We start from the raw sequence: 14,603 nt of genomic DNA, 5'->3' as shown, positions 1-14,603 counted from the left end.
GCCAGCAAAAAGAATGACTCAAAATCATACAGGAAAAGAAAGACTGAGGCTGTGGCGATGGGATGATGATGATGATAAAATACGTATTATGATCCGAGAGTTTGTTTTATAATTCACCATCAACAAACATAATTTTTCTCATATGAGCAAAACTTTCTTAACTGGAATGCGAGAAATCATAAGTTACAATTATTTTATAAAACTATAATCTATTTTAAGATAATTTTGTTGAATTATGATTTTGTGTCAATATCTTGAATATGCTTTTATAAGTTTATTCATAGCTTGAAATAATTTTTTTATAACCCATTTCCAGTAAATATATAAGAATTTTTTTGCACTTATTAAAAAAAATTGCATTACAAGAACTACTGATGGAAATAGATCAAAAATTTCAATTATTATGTGCAGGGTACAAAATTTTAAGAAAATTTTAAGAACACCAAAACTTATGGTAACTTACTTTATACCGAAGAGATGCAATGAAACGCCATACATAACTTGGAATTTAGTTGGACAGCAATGGATTTNCGCAGGTATTAGTCTCATACAACAACGCCCCCTATAGTTCGTTGCGATCGCGAATTGTTTTTCTTTACATATTTTTGAATCAAAATTTAAAGTTATTTGCCAGTACTGTTATCATTAGCGAAAATATTAAATTATGGTTGCGAACTCGTCAAATTTGTTTGTGCATTATAATGTTATAAGAATATAAATGTTATTTTAAAGAATGATTACTTCGAAAAATCACTTCTGTTCTCCAAGAGATCTAAATGTTTTTAATACTAATAGATAGTAATATTTGGACGTGAGAAGTAGAGGCACAAGTATCAGCAAACAGAATTCCTTTTAGTATATATATGTTAAGGGAATAATTTTAACTTCAGTAGAAAAACTGTTTTCTGCCAAGAAAAGACAATTTCACAAAAATTTTAGGACTTATACCTTTTGGCAGCTGAAAAAGATAAGAAATATATATAGTCTACTAGTATAAACGAACTTTTATTTTTCACAATCATCACTAGATACAGTGACTAATAGAAAATAAACTGTTGGATTATTTCAAAAATTGTTTTTTACTTTAAAACTAGAGTGGCACTTTTCTTTGTTTTGGGAAATGAAAATAAAATAAATAAATAAAAAAAAACTAAAAATACCACATTTTAAAAAAATACTACGAAAAAACCATTTTTTGGTGAAAAAATACTACCGTAGTATTAAAAATACTACGTCTGGCAACCCTGATTACTGTGAATTTCTTGTTTTTCAGTGTTACCAACAAATATCGAAAGAAGAAGAATAATTTAATTTTTATTTCAAAGTTTATGTAAAAAAATACTGATAAAAGGTGGACTTATTCACAATTGCTTCTGAAATTATTATACAATATATTCAGAAGCTGATAAAAAAAGGGCTGCCTAACCTAGAAAAAAGTAACCAACGAGTAAATCCTTTAAAAACTAAGAAGATTATTATTTATTTCATCAAAATTTCCAAAAATCAGAAAATATCAAAAAATGGACTTAACCGCATTGGCTTCTGAGCGGCTCATATAATAATAATAATAATAATAATAGAAATAATAATATCTAGTGAGCATCGGAAACCTTTCAAGTAGCCAGAGGTGCTTTGCAATTAATCAATGTAAACATGGCGCATAACCAGAATAATCCAGTATAATCAGCTTATTGATAAATATTCAGTATAGTAATGACCAGCGATTACAGAATACATAAATATTATGTATAATTAAAAAACAATTTCAAAAAAATAAAAAATCTGACTAATTCAAAATCACTCCTCTTGACATTTTTATTTCAAACCATTGTAAAAAAAAATAATGTGGTTAACGGTAACCCTTTAATGCTATTAAATATTCTGACAGGCAATTAATCTTGAAAAAAGTTTTCCAGCGAAACTATTTACAACCCTTACCAATCTCTAATATAACTTCAAAATGTGAAAATCACATTAAAAATAAATCCAAAAATTTTTCAGCGTTTAATGAAGACTATCTTAAAAATCATTATCTTATGCCTCATAACACAATTCTTTATTCCCTTAACTCAAAACTTTTGAAACTTCTTTCCCTATTTGCAAACCAGACATTTTTAATTTGTTATCATGATAAAAAAAAAATTCTTATAAAATCTGGTTCTGAATCTTGTTTAGGGAAAAATTAATTAACAAGCTAAGCAAAGTAAATGCACTTACGTAATTTCTGAAGTTGTTGCTTGTTAAAGGGAGTAAAGGCTTTCAAATCTCTAAGGTAAAAGTGAAAGTTTATGGTTACAGGTATGGCCTACCCTTCTGTGTTTAAGAAAGAGGAAAATTATCACACAAGAAAAAATAAATAAAAAGATTATTCCCCGCATTAGCTTAGAGCTCTGAAAATCCATTTTCTCCAATTAAACAAGTATTACATATCGTTGATTGAATTCATGCTTCGCAGTTTTTTTTACTAGGTGCAAGAAAGCATTAATTATCAAAATTGCCCAAGAGGATTATGATAAGAGCAAATAAGTAAGCTAAATGTAAATCAATTTACTTTTTATATACATTTTAGATAACATTTTGACATCATTTACGTTGCCTAAGGTGTCGTAAAATGATTATGATTGATTTTCAAATCATTGAAAATATCTTCTGTTTGGTTGTGTATTATACAGTAAAAATATACAATAAAATTAAATAATATAAAAAGAGTTTTAATTTTTTTTTAAAAAAAAGCATTGTACGGGGAAAATTACCGGAATAAAATTATCATACTGTATGGAAATGACATTGAAAAATCATCTAACCATATGTTAACTTTAAGTTTAGTGTACTAAATGATCCTAGTTGAAGAAAAATTACTATTTTAAAATAATAAGATTTAAAACAAATTAATGTTCCTTTTGAAAAAAAAATCTTTCAACTACACGTTAACAACTTTAAGATAAGCGTACTAAATGATCATAGTTAAAGAACTTGCAACAGTTTGGTAAAAACGTTATGCCCCTATTTCTTTTGCCAAGATTGGCGATGATCTAATATTGAAAACTAACGCCCCCAAAGTCACTGTTAAATAAGCTTATAGACCTATTAACGATCAATAAATGGGGTAGCTTAACGCCACCCTGGTAACAATTTTCCCGACTTTAGAGGGGAATATTAAATAGAAAGCTACACTAGGGTTTATACGTAGCATTCATTTTTACCGAGTAATCACATGGGACACTTTACTTTATCTTAAAGAGAGACTTCAAATTTGAACTATAGTAGAAAAATGACAGTATTGCCTTTTAAGAATACGAATGTACTAGATTTTTTTAGTTTTTGTTTATTTATTTTTAATTCTGCAAAATTTGTGATATTTTAAGTAAATTTGCGGTAGCCAAGAATATAAAAAAATGTTTTAATTTTTTCTTTATGTATTTGGTTGATATAATTTGTTATTTGGGTATTTGTTTGAAGAAAAAAATTTGCGTTCTTATCAAACTAATTTTTTTTTCTACTTTTTCATTTCTCCAATTCTTCCGATTATTAAAGTGTTGTTTACCTAAGAATAAGTTATTGTATTCACGGAGAAAAAAAAATCTAGTAAAATTACCATATTGTATGATAATGACAGTTCTGGTAAAACAACAAATTCTGATCAATTAAACTAAAATATACAGTATTTAAACCCTTTCATAACTCTAGTTTTTATTACCATACTTATAGTAAAAAATACAAAACCGAAAAGTAAATTTGACCGAATAAGTAGTTTTTATGCTATGCTTTAACGTATAAAAGTAAAAAATTATCAAGGAAAATTTATCAAACTTTATGACATATTATAAAACATCTTTTATTGTTAAGTTTATTGTTAGTTTTTCAGTCTAATTGTTAAGTTTATTCAGAAAGCAGTAAATTTTACCATATTTAGGTAGTTTTGACAATACATTTTTTTTTAGTGTAAGGAACAACATTTTATTTCTATTTATCGGTAAAGAACATGTTGACAAATTGTTTGCAACAAAAATGGTGCAAATAATATTTATCTTACCTAACGAAAAAAGCAAATAAATATAAAGTTTTGATATTCAGATGATGAAAGGAAAAATTAGAAATAATTCGGTTTTGGGAAAGGTAGAAGGTGGCTAAGAGAACACTTGGAGGCAATTTTCATGGCAATTTTGTCAGAAAACGCTTTTTCATACTTCTAAATATGATGTTTCTTCCTTTCCTTTCGTCTTTTAATTTTTCTTTNGTATAAAAGTAAAAAATTATCAAGGAAAATTTATCAAACTTTATGACATATTATAAAACATCTTTTATTGTTAAGTTTATTGTTAGTTTTTCAGTCTAATTGTTAAGTTTATTCAGAAAGCAGTAAATTTTACCATATTTAGGTAGTTTTGACAATACATTTTTTTTTAGTGTAAGGAACAACATTTTATTTCTATTTATCGGTAAAGAACATGTTGACAAATTGTTTGCAACAAAAATGGTGCAAATAATATTTATCTTACCTAACGAAAAAAGCAAATAAATATAAAGTTTTAATATTCAGATGATTAAAGGAAAAATTAGAAATAATTCGGTTTTGGGAAAGGTAGAAGGTGGCTAAGAGAATACTTGGAGGCAATTTTCATGGCAATTTTGTCAGAAAACACTTTTTCATACTTCTAAATATGATGTTTATTCCTTTCCTTTCGTCTTTTAATTTTTCTTTCATTTTAACCCTTTTTTTTGCTTACTTTTTCCTTTTTCTTAATCTTTTTTGCTCTCTCTTACTTTTTTTACAATATTTAAAATTCCTTTTTTTTTTTTTTTTTTTTTTTTTTTTTTTTTTTTTTTTTTTTTTTTTTTTTTTTTTTTTTTTTTGAGAAATTATGCATTGTACATTAAAGTCGATGGAAGTTTTAAATATATTTTTCATCATTCAAAAAAATCTGGTTTCGTGATAATAAAATTTCTATTGTCCTAAAAATAAAATTATCCACCATTTTACCTTATTTAAAAACATCCTCATAGTTAAAAATTGTTATTAAAGTTTAACAGATTGGAAAACAAGTTCATTTTGTCAAAATGTACATCATGGCGTGTATGCACAGTTTAGTAAAATGAAATATATTTTAATATTTATTTTTAAATGCCACAAGCTGTATATACTTTAATTCATTATAGAAACAAATATTTTATAAAACTACCTTCAACATTTGTAAAAAAAATGTTTTGACAATGAATGCTCAGTAAAAAAAAAAAAAAANAAAAAAAAAAAAAAAAAAAAAAAAAAAAAAAAAAAAAAAAAAAAAAAAAAAAAAAAAACTATTGCTACACGGAGAAGAAAATTCTGGTAAAATATCTGTACTGTACGATAATAACATTTTTGGTAAAAGAAAAATGTAATTCCAATTAATAAAAACAAAATTATACGGTATCTGAGCCAATCATTTTGTAATTTTTCCGTTCATATTATAACAGTTTACTGGAAATTCTAGATTTCAAAATTCTAACTTTTGTTACTACACCTTCTTTAAAAAATACAAAACTGAATTTAACCAAATGAATGGTTTTTATGACATGTTCTAAGGCAGGGGTTGCCAAACTTTTTTAATCATCGACCCCTACATAATTTTTCGAATTCTCCATCGACCCCCATAAAAGTAATTTTCNACAAAATTACCAAATTATGCCCATTTACGAAATTTATCGTTCATTATAAAATCATGTTTTAATGTTAATTTTACCAAAATCCCAGAAGCGCTTTAGTAAAAAGTATCGAGCTTTTTGGTGTTCTCATAGAACCAGAAACACGGTAAATTTTACAATATTTTGGTATTTTTAGCCATACTTTTTTCTCAGTGTAGTAACAGCTTTTTCACATTTTGTGCTTATAACATGGAATGAACCTAAAGCTTGCGAGCAAATTCACACATCATTAAACAAAGAAAATGAACAATCTGTCATCAAGAATTTTTTAATATTTCAAATTTTAAAACCCAGCTTAACATTTCGTTATTTTTTCAAATGTCTATGCATATTCGAGATCATATTTGGTTAATTTCTGACATTTTGACTATATAATAAGTAGAGACGTGATGGCTCAGAAGATAGAGCGTTCGCCTTCCAATGTCGTGAACCTGGTTCGAATTCCAGCTATGGCTGGTCGATCGATATGAATTCCGCATTCGGCTTGCACCAACTACAGGGCTGACGTAAAAATATCCTCAGTGGTTGACAGATCTTAGGTTAGAGTCCCCTTGCCATCAGGCTAACCGTGGGNATTTTACCAAAATCCCAGAAGCGCTTTAGTAAAAAGTATCGAGCTTTTTGGTGTTCTCATAGAACCAGAAACACGGTAAATTTTACAATATTTTGGTATTTTTAGCCATACTTTTTTCTCAGTGTAGTAACAGCTTTTTCACATTTTGTGCTTATAACATGGAATGAACCTAAAGCTTGCGAGCAAATTCACACATCATTAAACAAAGAAAATGAACAATCTGTCATCAAGAATTTTTTCATATTTTAAATTTTAAAACCCAGTTTAACATTTCGTTATTTTTTCAAATGTCTATGCATATTTGAGATCAAATTTGGTTAATTTCTGACATTTTGACTATATAATAAGTAGAGCCGTGATGACTCAGGGGATAGAGCGTTCGCCTTCCAATGTCGTGAACCTGGTTCGAATTCCAGCTATGGCTGCACCAACTACAGGGCTGACGTAAAAATATCCTCAGTGGTTGACGGATCTTAGGTTAGAGTCCCCTTGCCATCAGGCTAACCGTGGGAGGTTCTCGTGGTTTTCCTCTCCATGTAACGCAAATGCAGCTTAGTGTCATCGAAAAGTCCTCCACGAAAGCAAATATCTCCCAATACTTGACCCAGAAGTTTCTTTGTCTTCTGGATTGGTTTCAAAATTACAAGGCTACGGAGTAGCAGTAAACCCAAAAATTGGGTCGGCTGTTCAACGATGGTTATAAAATAAATCATATGATAAATTTAGTTTTCGTTTACATGATAAGCGAAAAAATACAATTTAGCATGAGGAAATAAAACTTAAAAATAATTTGTTTTAATATAAGTCTTTTTCTCATTTGCTAAATATTGTTTACAAAGAAATAATAAAACTGAAATGAAATGTTCAATAACTTAAAGAAAATAAAAAAGAAAAGCCCTACCGGGGAATGCTGGGACGAGGAGTCAGACTCTGACATGGAGATGATCATGAACTGTGAATGACAAAAATTTAAAGGATCAAAACTATGTCTGTGTATAATTTCTTTTTTTCAAAATTAAGTTATTCTGTAAAAAATCATACAAAATTGCCGAAAAAAATTACTGACATATTAGGCCATTAAATTCAAATACATTAGACTCTCTTTTAACCGGGTTTATTTTAACCAGTTTACTGTTTTAACTGGGAAATTAAAAGGCGAAAAATTATAACCGATTAAATTGCTAAGTTTTGAAATGAAATAAAATCCAATAATAAAAAGTGGTTTGTGAAACACAATGGAGTTATATGCAGCACATTTCTGGAAAAAAGAAAAGGACTCAAATTGAAATTGTGGTCCTTTGATTGTCCTTGAATTATGGTCATAGTTCGTCAGGTGAGTCATGATTTTCATCAACTTAAGAAAATTATAACTTGAAGTCATGATTTTCACAAGTCGATGCATTTTATTCAACTTTATTTTTCATTTATTTATTTATTTTTAATGTTACCATGTTCAATCTTTTTATCTGTTATTTTCATAATTATTTAAGTTATTCATTCAAATCTCCGTTTATTGGTCTCAATACAAAATTTATTTATTGATTGAAATGCTTTTCATTATTTTTTTCATATCTGAAATATTGTCAAGACCAGATTAAAGAGAGTCTATTGTAATAAATGCTTGCTCAAGATTAAATTGTGCTAAATTAATAAAACAAAAATGACAAAATTAATGAAACTGTATAAAAATATAAGCAAGAGAAATGGGCAAACCTCATATTAATATTTAGGTTATCATCGAGTTTTTTATAAGCAGAAATTAGGAATTAATGACCAAAATCTTATCAAAAATTATACTAAGTGCTAAAAAGCTTATTAAAAAAGAATATTTTAACATAAATAGGATATTATTATTTGATCAAACATTTCAAACTTTTGTGAAATTATCACATGTAAAATATGTTTCGATTTTCAAATTTTACGTTAAAATTAAATGATAACTGCGTTGCTTAAAATAAAACCAGAAAAGTAACAGTCGTTTATTTATTTATATAATTTCCTATTTATTAATTTAACTTCTTATTTTTATTTTTAATTTTCATATTTCGTTTTTCCATGCCTTAATTTTTTAGATAATTTAATTGGAAAATTGATATAAATTCAATAAAATTTAAGCAATTTATTGAATAATCATGTCATATAATGATGCAAAGAACAAAAACAACTCACAGCTATATCAGATATTTTTATTTCTGAGCAAGAAATTAAACTATCAAAGCATTTAGGACACAAAGTAAAGTGTAATGAATAAATAAAATAAAAGTATATTCATGTTTTGTAGCTATAAACACATTTTTATAACATTACACTGTAAAAAAGAATTTTTTTAAATTGAGCAAAAATATGTCAAAATAGCTCTAAAAAAATACTTTCGAATTTGAAAACCCTATGTATTTAAAATTCAATCAGAATAAGCTCGTTTTTTAACAAAATGAGTGTGAGAGAAAAAGAGTTGAAAGTGTGAGCGAGATGTTCGTTGGTTGCCGACAGGGTTCGAACTAACGACTTCCGGGTCCGTAATAGAATGCTGTAACCATGGTCAATGACACATACTAATTTCTGATTTCAATGGCACATAGGGTTGTAATTTGGAAAATATGGTCAAAATAGCTTCGTCAAGAGATTTTTTTTAATTTCATTTTTGTTTATTTCGCTATATTTTAAAATTTTTTAATGTGTGTCATGATTCATCACGGCAATTACTATATAGAGTTTCTTAACTCTCCCTGGTAATTAAAGCAGTAGTACAACTATGGTTCTTAAAGCATCCCACCAGACACTCGGAAGTCCTTGGTTCGAATCTTCGGCTGGCAGCCATCCAACATATGTTAGATGGCTTCCACATGCATTTTGTTCAAAAATGTATAAGCTGTTACAACTTTGAATACACGAGGTTTTCAAATTCGAGTATTCGAATGTTTCGAAACTATTTTGACACATTTTTGCTTAATTTTTAGATACCCTTTGTTGCAGTGTTGTTGTGCAGAAACATTATGTGTATGGCTTCAGTTTTAAAACAATAGTTTAAAAAAATAGCTATGTAAGAAAACTCATTTTCTCTAAAATAAACAAAATAAAACACTACTTATTTTTTTTTAATTTAACATATTATACCTGAAAAAAGATATTTTTGAACGGTACGATAATTAATATTTTTATAATTTAAAACCTTCTATTTATGACCCCAGTCATATATTTAGTTCATTTATATGAATTCATATTTAAATATGAATTTATAACAATATCTAAAATTTAACATTTTCTCTGAAACATAATAAATAATTTTGAAAAAAAAATATTTAAGGCAAATAAATAAAAAATGAGGCAATAACAATATCTAAAATTCAACATTTTTTCTGAAATATAATAAAAAAATTTGAAAAAAAAAAATATTTAAGGCAAATAAATGAAAAATGAGGCAAAGTAAAATGCACAAGTACTCAATTTTTTAATTTTTGAAACATATGTAAATAAAATATTCTGATAATCCAAACCAAAAAGTACTATTCTTTAGAGTGGGTTTTAAAAAATATTTTTTCACATTTACATAAAAAATTTTAAAATCTTAAATAAAGTTGAAGAAATCTTTTACTGTAGTTGCTTTGTACTTGCCGAGAAATCCATCATCATTACCAAATTATCTAAATTGTAAGTAATTAGCTGCTAATAGGGTACAATAAACTATTAATTAATAAATAGTATTATATTATATATTACATTATTAATAATAAAAATATTATAATTTGACATAAATATGAAAATGCATACATTAAAATTATAATTAATTACTTTTGAGCTTATTATATCCAATAAAAGGGATAAAATTTTCCCAAGTTACGTATTTTTAAATATAATGTTTATTTTTTTTTCTTACTGTTTTATGTTATCTTGGCCGATTTTAACAGATGAACTATTAATTCAAGTGAGAATACGAAGCCCTTATATTTCCCGTTATTTTTTTTAAATTTTGTAAAAGAATGATAAAACTAAGCCAAGCATCTTAACGAATTAAATCTTATGGAGGATATTTTAAAAAAGTAACTTACATTTGTGCAACATAAGTAAGAAATTTTGAACCTTTCGTACTGTTTGTCTACTAAAGAATTCCCTCGACAGTTTCCAGAGAATTGTTGTTGACCATATTTACAAATTTAAAATGTTTCAATTAGGTGTGTGCGGTAAATATTTAGAGCAAGTTTTAACGCTTTGGCGAGAGAGTTTTTCGAAAACTTTATTTCATTGAACGAACTTTAACAATTCTCTATCTACTTATTATTTCTGGTTGACGAGGGAGTTTTCAAAAGTTTAATTCTTTAAAATGATATTTTCTTTTTTCAACAATGGCAGATAAGCCCAAATTCAATAACGGAAGAAGTTTCTTTGATCCTACAGATTTGCACAGAGCCCGCTAACTGCCAGTATACTGCTATACTCTGTTGGGCAAGAACTGATAGTGGAAGTAAACATAAAGGGTTGAAGGCTATCGTCTACATTACCTACATTCGCCAGTTCCTCGCGGAGTCAGCTGTTCTTTTCATGTTCACCATTAGTCGGATTAGCAATGTTTTTAAAACTTATTGGTCAACCAGCTATGAGCCAAGTGTCAGATGGCACTGTTTCTTTTCACTATCAGTTCTCACAAAAGAGAGAATAGTTTCAAGCTAAAATCGGGAAACAATACAACAGATTCGAATATTGGATAAGGACCTCGGGATATTTTTGGCAATTAAATTCGAATAACATTTATATATCACTAAATATAATTCTAGAAAAAAACATGATATTAGAACTATTAAAATCCGAGCTTACGACATCATTAGTTGAATTCGACATAGTTGAATTTCGTATCTAACGGCATACAAAACTCTTTGCGAGCAGGGCGCCTTTAACACCAAGTATGCTGTAATAAGTTACAAAGCCTTCAACCTTACATCGCCAACAGTCAAGGTGAGGAATAATCTATGCGAAACAATAACCATCCTTTCAGTTTTTCAAGAAAGAGAAGAGCATCACCCTACAAACACACCTCATTTTTCCAAATAAAATGAGCATTCTCCTAGCTACTTAATCGCTAAGTTTCAGCCCATAGCAGCCCCATTACCACAAAGACTCTATTTGTGGACCTAATCCTGCTCTTCGGGGTCCGGTAGTTCTACAAATAACTATAAATCTTAGTAATTACATCTCTGAGCCATTAAAGCGTCGCATAGAGGCCTTTTGAGAAGTCAGTGAGAAAGATGGCGGTTGTATCATCAGAAAGGCCGACAAATCGTTCCATTGCGTGATATCTAACAAGAATGTTATGAAGTCACGCTATTCCAACTCCCCACGCCTTCCATTTGGTTTTATATACCTATTATCCGGCAGCAGGATCCAACCCCTTCCTACACCAGGACAAAGCCAAGATTAGACAAAAGGGATTATATTGTTTGGCACAGTTTCACCATGAAAAGTTTCTTTATTGTCTTCGAATGACAAGTGTAAAATTTATCAGAAATGGATGACGAAATACATTTTGTTGAGTAGGACATTTAATTTGAACGATATCATAAAATAATATGCATTGATAAAACTTTTTAATGCTGAAAAACATAATAGTGTTTATCAAATCTAGTTGATTCTTTACTTCAATCATTTTGTCCAAAATTTAATAAGTGTTTTCAAAATTTTGTACCGACTCCGAATTTTAATTCCGACTATTGAAATTTTAAAATTGATAGCTGTATTATTTACGTAAATTATTACTTGCGGTCTTGAAAAACTGAACAATGTTCTGTAAAAATATAAAAACCATGGTAATGAACAAACAAAATAAATAATTAAGAAATGAAGAAGGAATATAATGAAAAAGTAAAATAAATAATAATAAGAATACATTAATTAATGCCTTTATGGTGTAATTAATTCTGACTTACGGCTGAAAGTTTATTTGTTTGAAGATAAAATTTTAAATTAAAGTGCAAAACAGAAAAACTAATAAATCCATACTTATGAAATTAACCTATAAAACTAGGTCACCCCTGAAACAATAGACCACTACTGAACTAATTTGATCTAATTTAAGCTCCTGAGTGTTTACTTTGTATTCATATGGGAACAACATTATCTTTTTCTCGCGAAATATATATAAAAATTGCTGTCATATTTTTAAGGCAGTAACTGTAACTTTAAGAAATGTTGTTATTTATGTCTTTTTGTATTTGTAGAAATTTTTATATTTCTAGAGAATATAATTTATGTGATAGCCTATGAATAAATGATTTAAGGCTGTAATTTTAAATAAGTAAATAATTGCGTAATTTAACATTTTACATGAAATTTATTTTATTTTAAGTATTAAAAACATTTTTTACTAAATTTCAAGCAATACGACGCATCTGACTGTTGTGTGAAATTTTTCATATGAATTTTTGTTAATGTTAATTTTGTTAATATGAACAATATTTTGTTAACATGAACACAAATGTCGAATTAAACTATCTTAATACATTATTCAATGAAATAGATTTTTGAATAATAGTACAAAGCAAGACCTTACTTTATTTTATATTAAGCATCAAATGCATTTTTTTTTTACCAAAATTTCATGCAGTACGACGCATCTGTATGTTGTGTGAAATTTTACAAAGGATGTTTTGTTAACGGGAATAGGGACCGATCAAGACAAAGTCAGGCCCAAGGCCCTCAACATTTCCGAGCCCCTAACGAAATATTTTGAAATTAAATTTCTGAAGAGTAGTCCTAACAATAAAAAGATTCTATTGAACTGCATGATTCAAGAGAAACATTCTAAAAAATTTTGAAAGCAGACAATTGAAGATTATTTTTCTAAGATAAAGTTTGCGCATCTAAATAATAAAGCAAAATATAAAATGTTGAGTGTAAATAAAAATAGTTTGGTTACCACAACAAGTGAAATCAGTGATTTTTGCTAAAAGTCACTGATTAGCTGAATTATTTTAAAGATTGTAGCCTTCATCTACAGCTTTACATAGTTGTTAAGAATTAGCTTTTATTTCTTGTTGACACTAATTATTTATAAAAGACTTTGCGAATATGCATTCTTGTTGCATTTACTTAAGCCGTTGGATTAAAAATTGTACCAATTAAAATTCAGCTGTACTTTTGAATTTGATAAGTGCAATGTTTACACGAGTTTGGCTTATCACAATATAATGAAAATTTGAAATAAAAAAAATGCCTTTTTGAGAAAAACTGTTTCTTTGAGTATTTAAAAAAAAAAGTAATTTTGTGGACTTTTTACTAATTTTTGAGGTCTCCAGAAAGTGTGGGCCCTAGGCCCTGCCTATTGGGCTTGGGTGATAATCAGGCCCTGAATGTGAACAATGCTCTCAATTACAAATTACAAGTGTTGGATTACACTATGTTAATAAATGGAGTAGATTTTCGAATAATAGTGAGAAACGAAACCTTACTTTATTTTATATTAAGCATTTCATACTTTTTTCTTTACCTAAATTTAATGCAATACGACACAATGCAATGCGATCTGTTGTGTGAAATTTTTAAAATAAGTTTTTGTTATTATGAACAACGCACTCAATCAAAAATATTGGATTGAAATGTTTTAATTCATTAATCATCAAAGTAGATTGTTGAATAACAATTAGATCTGAAACCTTACTTTATTCTTTTTAAGTATTTGAAATATTTTTCAACAAAATTCCACATCATAATATACGCTCGTCTTTTCAAATAAATTGTACAAATTTTATAGTCAATTGTGCGAACAATAATTAATCTCCAATTTTACGAAATTAGAAACCATAACCTCTTATCACATCTTCAGGAATAAATTCAAAATTTGGAGAAGTAAATTTATCAAAATGTACGGGTGGTGTTAGAATATTTTATTTTCAGTTATATTTGTGTATAACTGAAACTTATATTAAACAGACTATATTTATATTACTATATTTATATACTATATTTATTACTATATTTATTTACTATATTTATAACTATATTTATATTAAACAGAATTTTATATAAAAATAAAAAGGGTTTTATTTGAAAAGAATATTTGCTAATAATAGTTTTATTGTAACGAAGATAAGCTCGCAAAAAGTGTAATTAGAATCTAAGAAAGTAGAGATGATCTGTAAATTTCGAAAACATTAAAAGTGAATAGTTAGCCGTTTCAAAAATTTTTTTTTTGTTTGAGCAAGTGTAGAAAAAATTATTTTTATGTTAGAGCAAGTGTAGAAAGTTTTTAGGAAGAGTGACACTATTTGAAAGAAAGATTACGGAAAGATTTGAAAGAAAAAGTTTTTAGTTATCCCGACACACTTAAAAATATACATGAAAAAAGAAAAAGAAGAAAAAC

The 14,603-nt window shown here is 27.6% G+C and overlaps 1 protein-coding gene across 8 annotated transcripts in view; it reads right to left on the bottom strand.

The window, feature by feature from the left end:
- LOC107450161 (LIM1_Isl and LIM2_Isl domain-containing protein tup) overlaps positions 1-14,603 on the bottom strand; it is a 121,613-nt gene that overhangs the window by 25,037 nt on the left and 81,973 nt on the right. For 4 of the 8 annotated variants that reach the window (XM_016065902.3, XM_071183274.1, XM_016065900.3 and 1 more), the window contains one exon: positions 7,158-7,208. The exons of the other annotated variants lie outside the window; for them this stretch is intronic. In XM_016065902.3, coding sequence (XP_015921388.1) covers positions 7,158-7,208 — 51 coding nt within the window. The remainder of the gene's footprint in view (positions 1-7,157; positions 7,209-14,603) is intronic. 8 annotated transcript variants of the gene reach the window in all.

The sequence above is a fragment of the Parasteatoda tepidariorum genome, chromosome 7, assembly GCF_043381705.1.
Source record: "Parasteatoda tepidariorum isolate YZ-2023 chromosome 7, CAS_Ptep_4.0, whole genome shotgun sequence".
Classification (NCBI taxonomy): domain Eukaryota; kingdom Metazoa; phylum Arthropoda; class Arachnida; order Araneae; family Theridiidae; genus Parasteatoda; species Parasteatoda tepidariorum.
The sequence above is the reverse complement of the archived record's forward strand: the minus strand, read 5'-3'. Positions and strand labels throughout refer to the sequence as shown.